The following is a 23,746-nucleotide window of genomic DNA, read 5'->3' on the forward strand; positions in this document are numbered from 1 at the left end:
GCCCAGCTGAGAACTCAGAAGAATCCATCTGAGAGAGCCCCAGGAGTCGGTAACTAGAGTAAGAGGTCCACGCCTTCCTGCGACATCCCAAACCGGAGTGACGAAGGCACCTGCGGATCAGAGACCTGCCCGGTCCACCCCTTTGCAGCGCACACACACCTAACATGCCACAGGGCACGCTTGGTCTCCCGCAGAGATCCAGAGGCCTTGAGACCCACTCTCAGATCCTATCACCTCTGCCTCAGAGAGGAGTTACGCAAACCGTACTTTGTTCTATTAAAAAGAAAAACAATATAAAGTGAGGGGACAAGAGCCTGCTGGGTTTCAGCTCGCTTTTGTACAGGATGGCATCGAGCTGACAAACCAGCTCCGTGCTCCACATCCCGACCGATTCCAGTGTCGGCGCTGTTAAGTCGGGCAGGGACTCAGCCGGCAGTGGGGGGCCGTCCACGTGGGAACACCAGGGGAAGGGCTCACTGGAACTCAAGGTGGGCCAAGGCTGCCACCAGGCACGGCTCGTGATCGCTCCACACCGCACTGCGCAGAGTGGGTCCAGAAGCTGCCACGTTGGTCAGGCCACCCTCTGATGCCTCAGTTTCCCCTTCTGTAAAATGCTAAACTGAAAACAACCTTAAAACGTTCACCAATACAGGAATTAAAAGTCTGATATAGATTCATATTTACAAAGAATTAAAAGTATGATACAGATTCATATTTACACAGAGAGTATTAATAGATCCAAAAGGGGAAAAAAAACAGATCGCAACAAAGGCATCGGATGGCATCATATAACCTCATTTTCTCGAACACACTAATAGGATTTCAATCGACACACATATGCTTGCAGAGGCAATTATGAAAGATTTCTCATCAAAATTAAGAAGCCACGCTTGGGGGTAGGGGCGGATTTCAGAGTGACATGATACTTCTCCTTTTACCTATATTTCTCAAAAATAAGCACGGATAACTTAAATAAAAAATATACATTTCTTGAAAAGACCTACTAAATGCTTTTTTTTTTTAACATGGGCAAGATTAAACCGCAGAATCTAGGGATTTGCAATGCAATTGACAGCGGCCCCCCTCTTACCCATGGGGGATACATTCCGAGATCCCCGCAGGATGAAGGCACGGATTGTACCAAACCCGACATATTTTATGTTTCTCCTATATGCACGTATTAAATCGGGCACAGCAAGAGATGAACAACAGCCAATAATGAAGTAGAACATTACAATAGCAGACCGTAATAAAAGTCACATGAATGTGCCCCCTCGCTCTTTCAAAATATCTAACTGTGCCGTCTTCATCCTTCTCGTTCCTGTGATGGGATGAGATGATAAAATGCCTACGTGATAGGACGCAGGCGACTCGTGACCCTCTGACATTCACCAGGAGGATCATCTGCTTGCTGCCAACAGCTAACCACAGGTAACTAAAACCACAGGAAGCGAAACCGTAGATAAGGGGGGGGACTACTGTATACAGCAACACAAGGGAGTGATTAATCCAGATCAGGAGGGTGGGGGCCGGGTATGAAAGAGACTGGGTCCCTCGGCCCATCAAGGGGCTTAAGTAGGAACCGGCAAGGTGCTGTTTCTTGAGCTGAACGAAGGTAACGAGCGTACTCATACCAGAGCGCTAGTTCTCGGCCGGGGAGCATGGGACAGCAATGTCTGCAGACGGTTCTGGTTGTCACGACCCAGGACAATGCTGCTGGCACCCCACCACGCACAGGATGACCCCCACAACACAAAATTATTCGGTGCAAAATGTCAGCAGGGTTCAGACTGAGAAACGCCCGCCTAAACCCCTAGCGTTTAAAAGAGAAAAAATAGAAGAGACAAGCATTCGTGATCAAGGGACATATTAAGAGAGGACCAACTTTATAAGTGATCCAGAAAAATGCATGTTAAGACCCCAGTAATATACCCTCCCACGCCCTCCACCTGACCCCAAACGAAAAAGGCTGACATTATTAATTTGGGGAAAAGATGTGGGGGAAAAAACAGTGATTTTTATTCCCTATCAATGTGAGTAAAAATTTAAAATGTTTTCGGGGCACCTGTGTGGCTCAGTCGATTAAGCACCCAACTTTTTTTTTTAAGATTTATTTATTTATTGGGGGGGAGGGGCAGAGGGAGAGGGAGAATCTCCAACAGACTCCCTGCCCAGCTGGGAGCCAGATGCAGGACTCGATCTTAGGACCGAGATCATGACCTGAGCCGAAATCAAGGGTCCAACGCTTAAGAGACTGAGCCACCCAGGCGCCCCAAGTGTCTGACTCTTGATCTCAGCTCAGATCTCAATCTCAGGGTTGTGAGCCCAAACCTGAGGTTGGGCTCCGTGCTGGGCATGGAGCCTACTTAAAAAAAAAAAAAAAAAAAATTTAATGTTTTCATTGTTAATTGCTTTAGAAAACAAATAGCCCTTATCCTTTGTGTTCAATAAGTAATTTAAAAAATTTTTTAAACCTGTTGATGATGCTATGTTAAATAAAATTGATGATGTAAAATTGTGACACTAAAAGTATTTTCATGTTACGTATCTAACAAGCTATTAAAAATAAAAGGTTTCGGTCAAAAAAGAAAAAAAAGAAAAGAAAAGAACTCCTCCAAAGAAGGACTCTTTAGGGTCAGCACTTGGCTCTCAGCCTCCGCCTGCAAGCAAGACAGAGAAAATGAGGTTTTGGATGATGGACCCGATCCTCCCATGGGATGTGAGCCACCATCGCCAGCGCCCCCCCCCCCCACCACCACCAACCCCAACACCACTCTTAGTCATGAACCATAAAAAAAAGTGTAAGGAACACAGACTCCAGATGGCCGATTAAAACCTTTATTAGATTTCAAACGAAAACTCCTACTGTAATACTTCTAATATGATACAGCCCCGTAAAAATAAAGATGAATCACAGACCGTTTTTAAAGGAAAGGTTTGACCACGTGACGTCACAACAAGTCACACTGATTGGTAGCATCCTCACGCTGAGAGCAAGACCCAGAAATAGGAACCAGGGCCAAACAGCGGGGCAGCCCACAGGTCAAGTTCAGCGCTGGCCCAGCCCGCGCTCCTCCAGGCCAGCATCACAAAACCATAAGCACATGATGAGGGAAGGAGAAAGTGCCTTTGCAAAAACTAGTTCCAGCTGTCTCAGGAGGCTGGAATAACAAGAGCAAGCGAGGAAGAAGAAGGCTTCCCAGCTCTGGTAGGGCAGAGATATTTTGCCATCGAGGTGAAGCCTTTATTTCCACACCCCCACGTGCACGTGTGTCCCAGGGGGGTACGTTTTTCTGGTGGAACAGCAGATGGTGAGCTCTGACTCTAAATTTGCCCACTCCGGCAGCTTCCAAGCAGCCTTTGTAGAAGCCCATCGAACAGTCACTCGGCTACCAAGAGACCGCACGCAGTTATAAAAATGCAGAAACTCGACGGGTCATGACAAGTTAAATTTTTAATCCCGTCAACTGGAGATTGAGACAACCCATTAAAGTGAACGGTTAATTTTTTTTTTAATCCCTAGCAACCAGCGGTTAAAACTCACTCAACTGGAGAAGCCCGGTAGCAGAGTCACAAAGGCGCGTGGTTTAGAATCAAAACAGACCGTGGGCTAGATGCCAGTCCTGGCCCCGCCCCCATCCCATCACCCGTGCGACCTTGGGCAAGTCACTTTCCCTCCCGTGGCGCTCAGTTTCATGGGCTGTTAAACTAGGCTGTAAAGCAAGGATAATTCCTAGGGTGCCTATGAAGATTAAGTCAGAGCATTCATATAAAGTGACTACTGAAAGCGAGTCAGCCCTCAGGAGCAGCTTTCCCGACACTGATTATCAAAAATAACAAATCAAAATTATATTCACAAACTCTTTCGAAAACAAGAATGCTAGATAGCCAAAACTTTGGAGGGCAGCCAAAGCCAAATTTAGGGGCTGAATTCATGGCCTTAAAAGCTTTAATTGTATTCAGAGGACATTATCAAATTCTTCATTCATTCATTCATTCCTTCATTCCTTCATTCATTCCCCAGTTTATTCCAAAAAGGATTTCAGTGTCTGGTGAGTCATCCAAACATTGAACACCAGCGGGGGAGGGACGAAGGCAAAGGCATGGCTCAGAATAATCTAAAAATGAAAAAAATTAAGATTCCTCTAAGTAATAAATTGCAGAGAAAGAATTGATAAATAAATCCAACAACAGCTTTCCTGGGGGAAAAAAAAACTGGCAAATCCAAATGGATATAAGGAGAATATACAAACAAGATTATAGCAAGCATAACAGCATGCTATTAAATCCAAAAATCTTAATAAAATGATAACTAAGAAAATACAGATCACAAAAGCTGACTCAAAAAGATCTTACCAGAGGTTAAAAAAAAAAATTTAAGCTGAATTCTCTAACAACCTAGTATGAAATTTTTCAAAGGTTATCGAAGAATTACTTCCCCAGAAGGTTATATACCACCATATGATTTTTCCAACAAATAATTGGTTCTTCAAGTAAGTGTTAGTCCTGATGCCATAATTCCAAGATATTTAAAATGGAAACTTGCCTAGTTCATATTATGTGGCTAGAATATCAGATAATAAAACCTAATGAAGAGATTACAAAATCAAACAGACCAAAAACATAGCACAATTTCACTCATGAACACAGATGGCAAAAATCCCCCCAAAATAATAAAAACCAACCAGAACAAAGCAAACCTAGCAAATCAAATTCAACACTATGCTAAGAGAATAATTCATCACAACCAAGTAAGGTTTACCACAGGAAAGCAAAGATGATTTTATCTGAGGATATCTGTTAATCATGTATGTCAGGTAAAACCACTGTTAAATATTTAATATTAGTCGTGAAGCCCAAGTCAATAGAAGAAGATTTAAAACTGAAGTGAGAGGTACAAAATTTAAGACAAGATTAAAAAAAAATGACCAAGGGGCGCCTCGGTGGCTCAGTCGTTAAGCGTCTGCCTTCGGCTCAGGTCATGATGCCAGGGTCCTGGGATTGAGCCCCGCATCGGGCTCCCTGCTCAGCGGGAAGCCTGCTTCTCCCTCTCCCACTCCCCCTGCTTGTGTTCCCTCTCTCGCTGTGTCGCTCTCTGTCAAATGAATAAAATCTTTAAAACAAAAAAAATGACCAAAATTTGTAGAGGATAAAACTGCACACAATGAACAAAAAAATTTACAACTGACTCATCAATGCCACTAAAGGATCTGGATTCGGGATAAATATGCCCATTCACAGTAGCAACAATGAACAACAAAAACTCTACACACAGGGGTGCCTGGATCATGCAGTTGGTTAAGCATCCGAGTCTTGATTTTGGTTCAGGTCGTGATCTCACTGTTTTGAGATCAAGCCCCACGTGGGCTCCCTGCTTAGCAACGAATCTACAGAGATTCTCTCCTTCTCCCCCTTCCCCTCCCCCCAGCTTGCACTCTCTTTCTCGAATAAATAAATGAATCTTTAAAAAAAAAAAAAAAACTCAGGGCACCTGGGTGGCTCAGTTAGGCGTCTGCCTTCAGCTCGGGTCATGATCCCAGGGTGCTGGGATCGAGTCCCGCATAAGGCTCCCTGCTCAGCAGGAAGCCTGCTTCTCCCTCTGCCTCCCGCTCCCCCTGCTTGTGCTCTCTCTCTCTCTTTCTGCTAAATAAATAAATAAATAAATAAATAAATAAATAAATAACTCTATGTCACAGGAATCATCATAGCAAGAAATATACACAATAAGTATTTTTAAGAGAACAACATAAAAAGATTTGAACAAATGGAGCAACTGATTACATACCTGCATGGGAAGGAAACTTACTAAAATATTAAGGTGTATCTTCTCAAATTAATTTACAGATTTAATACAATTTTTTAATCAAAATTTCAATGGGTTTTATGTGTGCTAGAGGAGGTAGATTTTGAGATTCTTAGGTTCAACCAGAAAAAATAAACACTTTGAAAAAGTGCAAAAGGAAATGCTAGATTTGCCATTAATAAAACATGTTCGAAATCTATGGAAATTAAATCAGTATGGTACTGTGTCCGTAAGAATAGACACAAATGAATGAGACAGACCTGGCATCCCAGAAGCCGGCCATGGTGTTTGGTTGAATTTAATAAATGATAAAGAAAACATCAAGAGTCCTTTTGGGAAAGGAACTTATTATTCAATCATTGGAATTCAGGAAATTAAATAACTGCTCAGGAAAATCATTTTAAGTTCTCAGTTACACCACACACAGTCTTGGGTGTTTGATCAAGCTCTAAGTCCCGGCTAAAATGTCTCAAGAGTGCCCCAGCATTTCCCGCCCTGGGGTTCTGTGGTAGATGGCAAAAACCACCACAAATTCCTCCCCTCCGATCAAGAGGTGGAGTCTATCTTCCCTCCAGCTTCCCGCATCCCTTAGCCATGTGACTTGCTTTGACCAATAGGAAATCAGCACACATGAAGCAAAGAGAGACTTGGAAAACAGTTGTGGCTCTAGGGATTAATCTCTTGCTACTTTTGGAACCTCCAGACCATCTTGTGATCCAAGTATAAGCTAGCCTACTGCGGGATGAGCAGCCACAGGGCGGAAAACCAGAGCATCCCAGTTGATAGCCCAGTACCCACTGCCAGCCATGTGACTGAGGCCATGCCGGATCACCCAGCCACCAGCCATCCCACCAGCTGATCCCAGACTCAGGAGAGAGCCAAGACTGTGTCTGTGGTCAGCTGATGGATCCAGCCCAGAAAACCCGACCCCCTGCTAACCCACAGAATCGTGAGCAAAATAAATGACAGCCGTGTAAAGCCATTTTGTTTCAGGGCGGTCTGTTACACAGTGAAAGCTAGCTGATGTAAGTTCCAAGAGAAGGCCTTACGTCCTCCCAAAAAACCACAACCCCAATGCAGTTTAGGTTGGTCTGAGTCGATTCCCATCACTAACAATCACGAGCTGACTGAGACGCTCAATGCTGCCTCAGGAAGACAAAATCAGACTGGGGTTCCCTCCCTCAGTCCCTTCCGCATCTGGAGGCTACTTCCTCTCTGCTACCCCCTTCTATTCGGCTTACACTGAAAAGGAGTCTGTTCCCTCTTCCCCCGAGAGAGAAGAGAAGCCGGGAAGGAGTTGACATATTCCTCATTCTTGATGACACTCTCATGCCCCACTCAACACACCTACCCCTTCCTTGTTCCTCTTCTCGCTCACATGTACCTAGAATAGCCTCTTTGTTGTGTGTGTGTGCAACTTTCCCACGGTCTCTCCTTCCTCTATTCTACGGATTCTCAAGGAGGTACAAAGGTTGAAAAACAATTCAATGTTTTATTTCAGAGTTAAGAGGGGAAAAAAATCAAGATCAAAAAAGAGCAGAGGAATGAGATTTTTATTTTTATCAAAAGGGGAATATCAGGTAAAACTTGGGGAAAAATGATGAGATGGGGTCATTTACCATTTTCTCATTTCAGATGAAGAAACTGAGGCTCAGAAGAGCCAGACAACTTGTCTAAGGTCACATGACAGACACAGGTCTCAAAGCCAGGTCTGTCTGACCCTAGAGCTATCTTTAACCATGGAATGAAATGCTCCAGAATGATGAAGATGCTCTAGAGCAACGCTGCCTGACAGAACTTTCCGGAATGATGAAAATGCTCTACATCTGCATGGTCTGAATGTGGTGAGTGTAACTGAGGAACAAGTGTTTCATTCCGTTTACTTTTAATCCACTTAAACTTTGCCACCTGTGACCAGTAGGGGTACCTTAGGGAGAGCCCAGCTCTGGAGTTTGCCATGTTGGTTCTCCACTGCCTTCAAAGGTGGGATCCTCAACATCCTTACCCTCGCTGAAGCCCACCCACCCATCCAGGAGGAGCGGCAACTGAACAACGTAAGCCATTCAGGGGAGAACAGTGTGAGCGAAACGGGGTTACCACCTAACTAACCTAGCCTTCTAGAATACTCTAATGTCCTCTAAAATAAAACAGACAGCCCGTGCCACTTTATACTCACTGAGCAAGAACAGACCCTGAAGAACGGATTCCCACTGACCACTCCTGGCTGGCTAGAACCTTTTCAAGACCTCCTTCACCAAGTTGGGGAAAAACAGAAACGTGTTTGCCTCTGTGTAGGCAATATTCGCACTGTGGGTCAAGGGGGAATCAATGTCATTCTCTGACTTCTTTGATTCAGAATTTGTAACTTTTATAACCTGGGTCCACCTTAGCTTCCTTCATCCCTCCTCCCAAGACCTCAAGGCCAATGTGCCACTGTGTCCTTCACTCTCTCGCGTCCCCAACTCCTGTTTTTCGTCCTACAGATGCCCACTGCTGTTATCTGCCATCCCCAACACGAGACATTTGTAAACTCCCAATGGCCAGAAGTCCCAAAATCAAGTCAAGCAGTGCACCAGGCTTGTGGCTGTCTTTCAAAGGCATCCTTTCAAAACTGTGAAAAAGTCTCTGAAGAATTATGCCCTCCTCTGAACCACATGGGCATCTTTTTTTCTTTTTTAGAGAGAGAGAGAGAGGGAGAGAGAGAAAGCATGCAGGAATGTGGGGAGGGGAGGGACAGAGGGAGAAAGAATTTTTTTAAAGATTTTATTTATTTATTTACTTGAGAGAGAGAGAGAGCACAAGCAGGGGGAGCGATAGGCAGAGGGAAGGAGAAGCCGGCTCCCCACTGAGCAGGGCGCCTGATGCGGGGCTCGATCCCAGGACCCCGGGATCATGACCTGAGCTGAAGGCAGACGCTTAACCGACTGAACAACCCAGGCGCCCTGAGAATTTTTTTTTTAAGATTCATTTGTTCATTTGAGAGAGAGAACACGCACAAGCCGGGGGCGGGGGGGGCGGGGGAGGACAGAGGGAGGAGCAGGGTCCCTAATGAGCAGGGAGTCCAACGCAGTGATCAATCCCAGAACCCTGGGATCATAACCCGAGCCAAAGGCAGATGCTCAACTGACCAAGCCTCCCAGGCGCCCCGGGAGAGAGAGAATCTTGAGGAGGCTCGATCCCACTACCCTAAGAGTCAAACGCTTAACTGAGCCACCCAGGTGCACCCATGCGGGCATCTTTAAGACAACTCTCCAACTTTTTTTCTTCAAATTCATCCACATTTGGAACATCTCTCCTTTCTTGGATTCATCTGTTGTTTTCCCTCTGGAACGTGTCTCAAGGTCTTGTCCACTCTGTCTTCTGCAGAACCGCAAGCCCTAAGATCAACTTCTTGGGTGGTTGTTGTTTTTTTTTTTTCCTTGCCCTTGTAAAAGTCCTTTAAATAACCCTCATACCTCGCTGACTTATAAAAATAATTTTCTTAGCAAAAGTTGCCTTCATAAAGAACACAAAGTTTCGTTACGAAGTTCAGTCTGTGCCTTGTTTATTATACACTAAAAACAGGGAGACCAATGAGTACCATTATACTACATGACAGAATTTTCAAATTTTAAAAAAGAAATAATAATCAAAGAGCCACAGCCTTGCCCGTATGGAAGGAGCAGCCATTGGGCTACACATTCATTTTGTGTGGTTTTCCGAATCTGTATCTTCTTTGATAATACAATAATTTTTTTAAAAAATAAGACCAAAGGCAAAAAAAAAAGAAGAAGAAGAAGAAGAAGAAAAGAACAAGATAGGAGGAAATCTCGACTCAATTTATTAAACAGAATTACTAAATGATCCAGCAATCCCACTCCCAGATGTATCCCCCGAGATAATGGAAACTAAGTATTCAAACAAAAGCTTGTACAGGAATGTTTTAGCAGCATCACTCACAAGAGCCAACAGGTGGAAACAACTCAAATGTTCATCTACTGGGAAATGGATCCACAAGACTGATATATCCATACGATGGAATATTATTCAGCAAGAGAGAGGAATAGGGTCCTGATATATGCTACAACATGGGTGAACCATGAAACCATGTCTGGGGAAAGAAGTAAGACATAAAAAGCCACATATCACATGATTCCATTTATACTGAAACATCCAGAATAGGTAAACCAACAGAGCAGAAAGCAGACGAGTGGGGGCCAGGGCGGGGGGGCGGGTGTTGCGGGGAGGAAGGGCGGGGGACGGGGAGTGAATGCCAATGGGCACGGCTCCTTCGTGCAATGATGAAAAGTATATAGTGGTGATGGTCACACAGCACTGTGAATGTACCTAATGTCACTAAGAGTAAATCTTACGTGCATCTTACCACAATAAAAAACACTGGGGTTTTTTGGTGTTTTTTGCTTTATTTTGTTTATTTTTTTTTTAGCTTTTTTTTTTATTATGCTCAGTTAGCCACTGTATAGTACATCATTAGTTTTTGATGTAGTGTTCAATGATTCATTCCCAGTTTGTTTTTTTTTTTAAGATTTATTTATTTGACAGAGAGAGACAGCGAGAGAGGGAACACAAGCACGGAGAGTGGGAGAGGGAGAAGCAGGCTTCCCACGGAGTGGGGAGCCCAATGCGGGGCTCGATCCCAGGACCCTGGGATCATGACCTGAGCCAACGACTGAGCCACCCAGGCGCCCCTCATTCCCAGTTTTAAAGAAGAGAAATCTCGAATGCTTCCGATGAAGCCTGTCTTGCTTTTGCATACCTCCTGCTGTGATAGCCCGCAGTTTCTTTGCAAAGGTGAAAACCTTTAGCTCCCACACCACTAAGAAGATAGCCTATGGCAGCAATAGCCAAACTGTGGAAAGAGCCAAGATGTCCATCGACAGATGAATGGATAAAGAAGAAGTGGTATATATACACAATGGAACATTATGCAGCCATCAAAAGGAATGAGATCTTGCCATTTGCAACGACGTGGATGGAACTGGAGGGTGTTATGCTGAGTGAAATAAGTCAATCAGAGAAAGACATGTATCATATGACCTCACTGATATGAGGAATTCTTAATCTCAGGAAACAAACTGAGGGTTGCTGGAGTGGTGGGGGGTGGGAGGGATGGGGTGGCTGGGTGACAGACATTGGGGAGGGTATGTGCTATGGTGAGCGCTGTGAATTGTGCAAGACTGTTGAATCACAGATCTGTACCTCTGAAACAAATAATGCAATATATGTTAAGAAAAAAAAAAAAAGAAGAAGATAGCAGGAGGGGAAGAATGAAGGGGAGTAAGTCGGAGGGGGAGACGAACCATGAGAGATGATGGACTCTGAAAAACAAACTGAGGGTTCTAGAGGGGAGGAGGGTAGGGGGATGGGTTAGCCTGGTGATGGGTATTAAAGAGGGCACATTCTGCGTGGAGCACTGGGTGTTATGCACAAACAATGAATCATGGAACACTACATCAAAAACTAATGATGTAATATATGGTGATTAACATAACACTAAAAAATTTTTTTTTAAAAAGATAGCCTGTGACAGGAATCCCATCTGCCCATGGATCACGGCTGCAGGTGGTCGATCAGCAACACTGGTGCCATGCACACTCATGCCCGTGTGACTAGATGTCGGCACTTGAAACCCTGTCCTTATCAGATCTTCCAAAGAGAACAGCTTCTCCTAGGCAAAGCACTTGGAAACACTCTAGAAAAAGCCCATCAAGGAACCTCCCTCTCTAGACAGCAGCCAGCAAGCCTGGGGTCATTAAAGACCCAAGACCCTCCTTGATGAAACAAAAAAAGCAAAGAAACTTCTATAATGAAAAGGTCAAAGGACCCTCTACCCAAAACCCTCCAGGCACTAGACGATTGTGGGCTTTTATCTACCAGATGCCCCCCAGCACCGACTGATCCATGCTCCATCCCGTGCCTCTGTGTCCCGTGGCTTGAGGCTGGGTTGGGAGATCTTGGGTCACTTCCCAAACCTAGAATTGGAGGAAATTAGCCCAATTGCTGCTACCCATATGGCCCCACCCATGACAGACAATGGGGCCCCAGAGGAAAGCAATGGGTTTTTCTTTTTTTTGTATCCTATTTAACATTATTTATCTCTAAGCCTGAGCTAGCACAGACGCCCTCCAAGCCTGAGAGACAGACAGACGGGAAGAACAGGGAGCAGGAGAAGAGAGAAGATACAATTTTGAAACTCTTCGCTGGGAAAGGGAACATTCTATCGGGGACAGGTGTGTGTAGAGAGGAGGACAACCACACGGTGCCGGCTTCCAAGCCCAAAAGGACCTGTGGTCCCTGGGACCTCCCCGGGGCATTTCAGGTGTTCAGTCACAAAGAACAGATTTTAATTCTGACAAAAGGTCTGGTGACACGGTGGGAAATAACTGGTCAATGAACTTCACCAAGGAGGAGGGAATAAAAGAAAAACTTGTCAGACCAGTTACCAAGTTACCAGACAGCCACCTCTCCATAATTATTTAACTCTACACCACCTTCTTCCAAAGAATTGGGCCAATTTACTTCTCTAGGCGAAAAAATAGTTAATTGGAATCCCTTAAGCCCTCTCCAGGAAGCCGGGCACTTGTCCAAACTTAAGTCTGAATCTTCACTACTGAAGATTTGAACAGTACCGTCCCCAAGATGCCAGGGAACCATGCGGTCAACTGGTCTACCTTCTTCCCTCAGCATCCTGGAGCCTACCCCAACACTTTCTGCCTACCTAGTTTATAACCCTGGAGTGAATGTCTTTCACTTTTTCTCCAACTCAGCAAGGACTTTGGGGTCCCAGCCACATGCCTAGCTTGGCACAGCTGTTCACTCATTATCAGTGCAACGGGCCACCCGGAATACAGCCCCAAAGTAACCTTTATGACCTCTCCCTTGGGCCACAGGAAAACATCTGGCAGCCAAAGCACATGATGATCTGAGGCTCTGCACAGCATGAGGCAGCCCTCCTTACTCTTGCCCACAAAAGGCATCTATGTTTTTCATCATTGCCATCCCACCCATCTGGAACACCCTTCCTTCTTCCCCTCTTTCTAAGCGTCATTGGCCAGCCGAACCAAACCACTCCAGTCTGGAACCACCACTCTCCTTCCACAAATGCCAATGGCAACTTGTCATCCATCAAGCCTGGGGAGGACCGGGAGCACCTGCTCTTTCCTGCTACACAACATCCAGTCATCTCCAACACCAGAGGTTCCTTTTAAAAAACTCCAATCATCTCCATGATAAGGAAATTACCATGACCCTGGACTGTTGCTTCCCCCTCCCCACCAGTTTGGTGCTTTTAGTCCTCTCCTTGATTTTTTTAAAAGATTGTTGGCAAAGGGGCGCCTGGGTGGCTCCATTGGTTGGGCGACTGCCTTCGGCTCAGGTCATGATCTCAGGGTTCTGGGATCGAGCCCCACATCGGGCTCCCTGCTCGGCGGGAAGCCTGCTTCTCCCTTTCCCACTCCCCCTGCTTGTGTTCCCTCTCTCGCTGTCTCTCTCGCTGTCAAATAAATAAATAAAATCTTTAAAAAAAAAAAAGATCGTTGGCAAAAACAAAAAGGAATATGGGTGACAAATTCAAATGGCCCATCGTGCTACATGATCCACCATCTTTTATTACTATTATTCAATACCCGTGTGCATGTTTTAGACTTCCCTGCTTTCTGCAGGGACCATAGTGACCCAGCCACAAAGGAATTTAATTTATCAATATTCTGCAGCGATATTATCTAGAGAACATCATGATTTCCAGGTGCTCTGGCTCACAGACATGTCTAGAACCACCAATCTGATGACTCACTTGGAGGGGAACAGGAAAGGGGAGGCGCCTACCTGCCTTGTGACATCTCCTGCCAGCTGGGCTGCCCTGAATGGTTAATTCACTCCTGCCTTTTGACTCCCCAACCAAACAAGAGCTCCTGATGTAAGGTAAGGTAAGGATGGCATGACATATCTTGCAGTGCCCCTCGGTGCCAGCAAGGGGCAAGGTGACCACATTGGCCGGATGCTAGGATGCTCCCGGTTTCCAACGAAACCAGCCTTCACCCCCCCCAACACGCCCCCTCATCTTTATAAGGTGCATAGCCAAGACCAAAGTTCGGCACAGTTTTTTCTGCGAAGAGCCATACAGTCTCTGTTGCAACTATTCACGGCACCAACGACAGCCACGGGCGTTATGGAAATGCACATATGAGCGCGCTTGGCTGTGTTCCAAGGAAACTTTATTTTGGGACACTGAAATGTTAATTTCATAGCATTTTCACCTCTCATAAAATATCATCCTTTAGATTTACACACACACACACACACCCAACTTTTTTAAAATACAAAATGCATTCTCAGCTCTTGGGCCACACAAAAATGACCTGATGGGTCGGATTTGCCCCACGGGTCAGTTTGCTGACCTCCGGCCAAGGGCACGGAACAAGCCTGAGGTCAAGCCATTTCCCAGCAAGGTCTCCAAGAGTCAGTTTCTGAATTACTCCTCTGGCCTCAGCGTTTCCCCTTCTGTAAAATGGGAATTGTACCCTTCCCTGGGCTGTCACTGTCAAATGCTTAACACTTAGTAGGTGATCAATAAACACTGGCTAGGCCTGAGTGGTCAAAGACGCCATTGCTTTTCTACGTGACAGGTGCGGGCGCCACAGCAATAAATACCACAGTCCCTGTCTTCAAGAAATCCCAGCCTGATGGAGGAGGCAGCTACTGTAAGAGGGAACGACAAGAGCCTTAAGAGAAGGCAGCCAGAATGTTGGCAAGGCTAGAATTCCAGGGATTTCCCCCTCCCCTCCATTTTTTTTGTCTTCCGTACTTCTTCAGCTCTCCACCTGGAGTGCAGGAGAGCACAATGCTTAATAGCCCAAATTCTGGGCTCTGACACCTGGGTCCGCAGCTGGAATCTCATCTCCAATGTTCGCTCTAGCCGTGTGATCCGGGGCAAGTGGCTTACTCTCTGGGTGGGCCTCCGTGGCCTCGTCCGTGAGAAGGAATTGCGGAGGGGCTCAACGCAGCATCATCAGCCAAGCGCTTAGAACAGTGCACGGGCTACCAAGAAGGTTCTGATCATTAAAATGCCAAAGGCAGAATTAAATAGTTAATATTTAATCTACAGAGAGCACCCCAACGTTGAAAGGACCTGAAACAAAGATGGAAGGAAGTCCAAACCCGGGGAGGAGAGACCGGCCTCCTCGGCCTCCTGCACCTACTTTCTCGCCGATGTCCTATGTGGCGTTGCAGTCAGTTTCCCGGCACCCTGCGTGCCCCGGCCTCACCCACCCCTCTGACTGGCAGCAAGCAGCTGGGGTGGCCGCCCAGAAAAAAAAAAAAAAAATGCCAGTGGGTTTGGCTAGAGCAGCTGGTCAAGCAAGCTCCGTGGTTTCCAATGCCCCCAAAAAGCCCAGAGCTGGGGGTCTCCAGAGCATCTCAAGGCCCCAGGTGAGCAGAGTGGTCTTCCCTCCAGTGCTGTGGGTCCGACACCCTGCCCCCCTCATCAGCGGGTCGGGCAGTGGGCTCTCCCCTGCCTGCCCCAAGCCCAAAATCAGAGCCAGAGCCAAACCCTGGCAGGCAATCACCTAGCAGCGGGTCTGCTCAGAAGCAGAGTGCAGCCATGGTGCTCCCAGGAAGCTTCCAGAACACTCACGGAGTGCCAGGCACAGCGCTAAATGCACCCCCTACACCACCTCACCTCCTCCCAACCTGCAACTCTGACAAGCACGTCCCATCATTGTCCCCATCTTTTGGATCAGGAGACAGAGGCTTGATCCAGCTCATGACCAGTGCAGAGCAAAACAGGACTCCAAGCAGTTCTTGTAACCACCTGGGAAAGGGTCAGTGAGGCTGACCTTCGGGGTCTTAGTGACACACCGGTTTGGGGGAGGGGAGATATTCTCGGACCCTGAAGGGAAGTTTGGGGCTTTGACCCGTGCTCCCACCCACAGAGCCCTCTCCTGTAACTCTCCCAGCAGGAGTGTGTCTTCACATATTCAAGGTCAGTATTTGCCACCAGAAGGTCCTCTCCTCTCCGAGGAGGCCGGGGCTGGTCCCCACCCTGCGGCCCCAAGGACCCCAATGCCTGGCACATACTAGGCTCTCAATAAAGGTGATTCGTGACCCAGCTTGCATAGACTCCATCTCCACTCTGCCCATCCAAGGCCCCCTCGCATTTGGCCTCTCCTGGTATTTGCACCCCAAATCCATGGGCAGGCTGACAGAGGAATCACCTCCAGCCACACACCACAGTGATTTTTTTTTCCTTTTAATTACCTTGACCTTCCTTTAACCTTCCTTTGCTTTCTCTGCTTAAAACATCATTGTTTTGAGAACAGGCAGAAGAGGGCACACTGTAGAGAATGCATAAACTGGGTCCAGGGAACAATCCAACACTTTCATCCCAAACGCTGGCCAGACCCCAAAAGCTTCCAGAGCCTGACAATCATGCAAGAAAAAGACAATGGCTCTGGCCCCTCCAGGAAGTGTTTGGGAAGATTCTAGAGAACTAAACGAGTTGACAGACAGTTTTTCACAGGCCAGTGTCCGTCACCTAAAACAGGGGAGCATCCCCTATAAAGGTTCATTTGTGTCTGTTTTTGTGTTCGAGTCTCACAGCACATTAAATAAGCCTTCAAAAGCCAGGGTAACAAGGTAACATAAGCATTTAAAAAGCCACGTCCACAGCAGCTTTATTCACAGTAGCTAAAGTGTGGTAGGAACCCACATGCTCATCCACGGATGACGATAAATATATGTGGTCCGTCCACACAATGGAATACCAGTCAGCCTGAAGAAGGGAGAGTTCTAACACACACAACACAGATGAACCTTGAAGACATCAGACTCAGCGAAATAAGCCAGTGACAGAAGTCCAAATACTGTAGGATTCTACTTCTACGAGGAGAGTCCCATCCACAGACAGGAGGTAGATGGTGGGAGGCAGGGGGCAGGGAGTCCGTGCTTCATGGGGACAGAGTCTCAGTTTGGGGAGATGGAAAGTTCTGGAGATGGAGGATGGGGGTGGCTGCAGGACAGTGAGTGTGCTTCATGCCGCTGAGCTGTGTACTTAAATATATCTAAGACGGCGGGGCACCTGGCTGGCTGACATGGTAGAGCACGCATGTGACTCTTGATCTCGGGGTCGTGAGTTGGAGCCCCGTGCTGGGCATCAAACCTACTTTTAAAAATAATAATAAGTAAAAATATCAAATCTTTAAAAAAAAAAAAAACTTACGATGGTAAGTTTTATATTATGTGTATTTTCCCACAATAAAAGAAACTGAGGGGAAAAGAAAAGGCCAGAGCGGAGGGGTACTCAGCAGACAGGGGCGCTGCTTCAAAGAACAATCACTTCACCAGCTACTCCTAGGACAGGGCAATGCTTCTCCTAGGGGACCTCGGCACTGATCACACACCAGGAGCAGGTGACGTCCAAGCCAGATGCCAGGAATCAGGTACCTCAGCAGGTGTCGGTCACAGCAATATGTACAGAGGCACACCTTCCCCTCTGACAAAACCCCCCAGCGCTGAAAAAACAAGTCTGTTCTCAAAACCAAAAGATTAGGGAAAAAAAACAAAAAACAAACAAACAAACAAAACACAAAAAACTGCTCACACCAGGGACATTCCTGCAGATAATACCGTTCTGGATATTTTGACTAAAATGTGTACAGAAATAAATCCACAGAGGAATGTCTTAAATTATATCACAAGACACAAGAGCCCGGAGCATTTCCAACAAGCACCTAAATTTGGAGACCTCGGCACAGGAATAATAAAAGCATGTTCCCTGTTTCCCTGGTGCCCCAACTACAAGTGGCTTAACCGTTTCTAAACAGAGGGGACAACCCCCCCCCAAAAAATATGCCTTTTTTGTGTCTCAGACTCGGCACGAACCCCAGCTGTCTTTCATTAGCTGTGTGGCCTTAGGTAAGTTAAGTAACTTCTCTGGTCCCCAACATGAGAATGACAGTGCTCCCTCTGTAGCCGTGTGGCCTCTAACATCGATCCTAGACATCCTCTTCTGGCCTCGCCACCGTGGGATGCCAACCTCCCCTCAAAGTCACTGCTCCCAGCTTATTCACCCTTACCTGCTGCCCACCCCCACCTCAGAAACTTCCCTGTTCTCCAAAATTCCAAAACCACAGGCAGTCGTTCTACTTCTGCTGAGACTTTGCCCAACTTTGTGATTTAGCTTCTCTCTCTGTCCCTGACCTGCCGACATCCCCAAGATTGCTCCACAATATAATAATCATCATACCCTCCCCCATTCTCAAACAACGAGGCTCTTTCCCCCCTTCACTGCCCAACCTCTCAGAAGACGTGTGGCCTCCACTCTCACCTTCTGCTATGCTACAACCCGACACCTGTGCCTCGGAAGGGCCCCTCCCCAGGGCTCCGATGGCTTCTCTAGGACAATTCCATGGATTCTACTCAGGACTCACCTTGTGTGGCTTCCCGACAGCTTTGGGCTCAGGCGAGAAGACCCTCCTTTCTCCCTTCCCTTGTATCTTTTGTGATACAACCATTAAGCAACCCACCCCCACCTCCACTCACTTTCTCCCACCTCGATCTCATGCTCACTAACTTCTCCCAGGGAATTTCACGGTGTATGAAAGAGTCGAAACAATAAAGTAATGGATGTGCGTTTGGAACATGCCTTCCTGGTTACGAAAACATTATAAAACTATAGTGATTAGAACAGTAGCAGGCCTGGTACAAGAACATATTGATGGCTATTCAGAAACAGACCCCAAATCAAAGCCAAAGGAGTAAATTTCTGCAATAAACAGCAGTGAGACCCCAACGAGTTACTGGGGGGCGGGGGAGGGACACCCCTTTGAATCACGCACACCGATAGATCCCAAATGTCCCGGATGAATCTTTTTTAATGATAATTAAAATAGGGAATTTGGGGAAAAAATCATTTTATGGATGGAAAAGGACTTTCTAAACATAAAGTAACAACATGAGAGGCATGCAAAGATCCCACTCTGGACTCCATAAACATCTGAAGCTTCTCTGGCAACAGCCGGCGATCCAGAGCATTTTCACCACTGAACAAAAAGGTCTGAAAATCCATTTGGCAGGGATGCCTGGGTGGCTCAGTCGTTAAGCGTCTGCCTTTGGCTCAGGTCATGATCTCAGGGCCCTGGGATGAGCCCCGCAGGGGCTCTTCCCTGCTCAGCCGGAAGCCTGCTTCTCCCTCTCCCACTCCCCCTGCTTGTGTTCCCTCTCTCGCTGTCTCTCTCTCTGTCGAATAAATAAATAAAATCTTTAAAAAAAACGAAAACAAAAACATTTGGCCAAAGGGTCAATAGCCCTCATCTATGAAAACCTCACGTAGACTAGTATTTCGAAAACCACTAAAGTACTAAAAGATAAATGGACAGAGGATATGAACAGGAAGAGAAAACCCAAATGATAAATAAACATGTTCTAAAAGGCTCAACCCCGACAGCAATCAAAGAAATGCAAATACAGTTACAACACCTCGGCTCCTCCCTGCAGTAAATTATGAACAATGTTTCGAGCAACACTCAAAGCTGGCCAAGGTGTTCCCTCTCAGCCAGTGCTAGGAGGAGTGCCCATCAGTACAACATTTCCAGAAAGTCATCTGGCAACCGGTATCAAGAGCCTTTGGCCCAGAAATTTCACTTCTGGAAAAGTAAGGCCCAAAGAAACAGATGCTTGATAAAGCTCTGACCCCAAAATGTTCATCCTTCTCTTTAGAATAACTGGAAATCACCTAAATGCTCAAAGACAGGGAAAGGTAAGTAAATAAAGATACAACAGAACCATGATTAGGAAGTACTCCCACTAACTGTGGGATAAGGGCTGCTGTTGTGTTTCCTTCATCCATTTCTTTCCCCCAAACGTCTACCCTGAGCAATCTTACTTCTATAATCAGACGAGATAAACTTTTTTTTTCCCCCACAATGAAGTCCACACTCATCCGCCTCTACCCCGTCCCAAGCAAGAGGAACATTCAACTGTATAGCACAGGAGTTGGCAAAACCCGGCCCACAACTTGTCTTGTCAATAAAGTTTTATTGAAACACAGCCATGCCCATGTGTTGGATGTGTTGCCATGGCCACGCTGCGGGGTTGTAACAGGAGACCGCACAAACTGCAAAGTTGAAAGTATTTACTACCAGAGCCTCTGCAGAAAAAATGTGCCACCCCCTGGTCTAGGGAAGGCCTCCAGCTTCTCACCAACGAACGAGGCGTGAGAAGCAGCCGAAAGCCCTGTGTACCCCAGCATACCTTTCTGGCAGTGGCTGTGTGTCCAACACCGCTCGACAAACTGCCCGTTGATGACAGTGGCGGGGCAGCTGGTCTTGCCCTTTGCGGTGCCTGGACAAATGTCCCCACACTCCTCGTTGTCGTCTTTGTTCAGCACAATGTAATTATCCTCCACAGAATCCAGGATGCGCGACCAGTCAATGGTGGCCAGGTAGCAGAGCTCATTGTTCTTCTCAATGCGGACGGAGCCCCGGGTAATGTTCATCAAGCTGTAGAGGCCAAGCTCCTTCAGGTGAACCATCTCGAAGATGACCAGCGCATAGTTGAAGAAGAGACGCGAGCCCCGGATGACCGTGAGGTTGGGGAACAGGTCCTTCAGGCTCTCCAGCCCATAGACCCGGAAGAGCAGCAAGTAATCAGTGATCATGATGAGTTTGGGGAAACTGAGGTCTCGGAAATCCTCGGGCCTCGTTTTGAACATCAACAGTATCTGCAAATGTCCTTCAATGACCGAGCAGTTGGCCAGCTCATGCAACCTCGTGAGGTTGTTCCGGATATCCATGCCAGGGCACACTAGAAGTGAAAACAAGCAGAAAGCAAGACAGGTGAGCAAACATGCCATGGATGGGTTGTAAGAATTAGTGGCAGGCCCAGCTTCGCAGGTGTGCAACCCGAGTCGTGGGACTCATTCAGGAGGGCCCAACCCTTGGCTCAATGCTCTTCCATCCATCTTGAAATCCTTAATCATTTTTGAGCAAGGGGCCCCACACGTTTTCACTCTGCCTGGGTCCCTGCAAATTAGCGAGCCCTGATGATGAGTGGTTTTCTCTACAGTGTCTGTGCCTAAGTCATCACTTCCAGAAGGCAAAGAACATAACTCCTTTGGTGGGACCTGTGAGCAGCCTGAGAACCATCGCATCGATTATCATGCAGTGGAGACCTTGGGACTACACGGGATTGAGTAAGGCGGCAGGTGCAGAAGGGAAAGGGGAGCTGTGCCTGGTGAGTCAACACTGGAGACTTGGCTTTAGGAGGATAAAGGTGCCCGCATCAAAATGGGGCAAGGAGAGCTGAATTTGTTTTGTCAATTCTCCTACCTCGAGGTCTCTCCTTCCCAACCTGCCTTCCTTGTTCCCTGTTACCTGATCTCCCCCGCACAAACAGTCTGCATGCCCATCTCCCAAAGGTGGTCCTTCCCGGGCTCCAGCACCCTCCCTGGCTCCCCATGACCCTGCACTTCTCCCTCCCAGCCCTCAGGGCTCCCCCCTCGCTCACTCCCCTGCACCATGCTGAAGAGGCTGCCCACCACTCACACACCTCCAAGGCTCGGTGTCCTCCCCTTGTAACATGACCTATGGGAAGCAGTGAGTGGGCTAACAGGCATGCAAGCAGTGCCCAGCACACAGTAGGTGCTCAATTAACGCCAGCTATCTTGCTGTGGTTTATTTCTCCTGAACATATCACAATCATCCCGGGGCTCTGTGCCTTCACTTCCCTAGGTCAGACAGTAAATATGTTCGGCTTCGTGGTCAGACGGTCTGGGTAGAAACTACTCCACTCTGCCATCGTGGCTCCAAAGCAGGCGGAGACAGTATGTGAATGAGTGGATGTGGCTGTGTTCCAATAAAACTTTATTTACAAAAACTGGTGGTGGCCTGGAGTTTCATTCCTGGGGCTGCGGTGTGGTAACCCTTGTCCTCGTCCAATGCTGTCCAACAGAACTTTCAGCACTGATACCAATGTTCTATATCTACTCTGAGTTTCAATAAAAGCAAAAACGGGTCATTTAAACTGAACACAGAGTGGGCGCCTGGGTGGCTCAGTTGGTTAAGCGTCTGCTTTCAGCTCAGGTCATGATCCCGGGGTCCTGGGATCGAGCCCCGCATCGGGCTCCCTGCTTCTCCCTCTCCCGCTCCCCCTGCTTGTGTTCCCTCTCTCGCTGTGTCCCTCTCTGTCAAATAAATAAATAAAATCTTTAAAAAAAAAAAAAGACTGAGGAACTGAGTTTTTAATTTTACTTTAGTTAATTTAAGTGAAAATGGACACGTGCAGCTAGGTGCTACTGTACTGGACGGGCAGCCCTAGCTCTGTTGGCTCTCAAAGCCCCTTTATGCCTTAGCTCCCTGTTTCTAAATCCAGCCCATCACCCTTCAAGATCCAGCTCAAACACCACCTCTTCCAGGCAGCCTTCTCTGATTTCCTTTCTCCCATATATCTATTAGAAGCTTTTCCTTCTCCTTGTGCCCCTTAAACTCGAGTTAACATTCACCAGAATCAAACTCTTAAGACAGCTTCTCCTTGCCAACACACACACACACACACAAACACACACACACACACACACACACACACCTCAACACCTGGAATATAAGGCTCGGTATACAATCTCTACTTACTATATTCTAAGACACTAACCCGTCCCCCAGTATCTTTGAGGCAAACAGATTATCCTAAAGAATAGTAGAAAATCCTCTTAAAAATCTACCCGGAGAACAACTCGCAAAAGCAGCACAAATCAGGAAGAAAGAAACACACACACACACACACACACACACACACACACACACACACACACACACACACACACACCCCAAAGCAAAGCAAACAATTGGGGGAGTAAAGTTGCAATGTTCCTTAGTCAAGTTCTGTGCAGATTAGGCTAAATCAAGGGAAAATACACGCACACATTCATCTACTCACTAGGAAGTTGGGACGAAGACACCTGTTCGAGCTCCACACACAGCCCCCAGCTGCAGTCACATCCAAACATCCACATACAGAGGTCGCCCCAGGTACGGCGCCACTGACGTCTCCCACAAGCCCTGTCCCCCCCCCCCGACCAGCAGCAGGCAAGAGTGCCAGATCTGATGAATAAAAATGCAGGATGCCCAGTTAAATTTCAATTTCAGATAAGCAACAAGTATTTCCTTAGGATAACTACATCCCCTGCAATGTTTGGAGCATACTTATCCTTAGAAACTGTTGTTTATAGGAAATTCAAATTTAGCCGGGTGTTCTGCCTTTTCTCTGGCAACTTATGGTGTAGGTTTGGCCACAGTTCTGGGCTCCTCAAACCTGAACCTCATCCTGTGTTTTACATGCACGCCCTAAAATTTTACGGTGCAGGAGCAAAAAACACCTGCCCGCCATCCTCCCCAGGCTGTGGCAGGACCAAAACCAGGGGTGAACGTTCATTCAACTGTTGAACACCAGGGAAATGCAAATCCAAGCCACAATGAGACACCACTTCACTCCCACGAGGATGGCTAAAATCAGAAATGGACAATAACAAGTGTTGTCAAGGATGCAGAGCAATTGGAACCCTCGTACTTCACCGGTAGGAACATAAAATGATGCAGCTGCTGTGGAAAAGTCTGGCGATTCTTCAAACCATTAAGCAAAGAGTTACCACGTGACCCAGCAATTCCACTCCTAGGTAGATACCCAAGAGAAATGAAAACACAACCACAGAGAAACTTGTACAGGCACACCTGGGAGATGCTGTGGGTTCGGTTCCAGACCACCGCAATAAAGCAAATATCTCAAAAAAATGCATCAAATGAATTTCTTGGTTTCCCCAGTGCATAAAAAAGTTATATTTGGGGGCGCCTGGGTGGCTCAGTCGTCAAGCCTCTGCCTTTGGCTCAGGTCATGATCCCAGGGTCCTGGGATCGAGCCCCTCGTCGGGCTCCCTGCTCAGTGCAGAGCCTGCTTCTC

At 46.9% G+C, this 23,746-nt stretch overlaps 1 protein-coding gene across 3 annotated transcripts in view; it reads right to left on the reverse strand.

Annotated features, from left to right (window-relative positions):
• Positions 1 to 23,746, reverse strand: part of INSR (insulin receptor) — a 128,323-nt gene that overhangs the window by 89,591 nt on the left and 14,986 nt on the right. For all 3 annotated transcript variants that reach the window (XM_028093217.2, XM_028093216.2, XM_028093218.2), the window contains exon 2: positions 20,051 to 20,602. In XM_028093217.2, coding sequence (XP_027949018.1) covers positions 20,051 to 20,602 — 552 coding nt within the window. The remainder of the gene's footprint in view (positions 1 to 20,050; positions 20,603 to 23,746) is intronic.

Source organism: Eumetopias jubatus, unplaced genomic scaffold (assembly GCF_037043125.1).
Source record: "Eumetopias jubatus isolate StellerSeaLion01/CBP00866 unplaced genomic scaffold, mEumJub1_p1.0 scaffold_1, whole genome shotgun sequence".
NCBI lineage: Eukaryota > Metazoa > Chordata > Mammalia > Carnivora > Otariidae > Eumetopias > Eumetopias jubatus.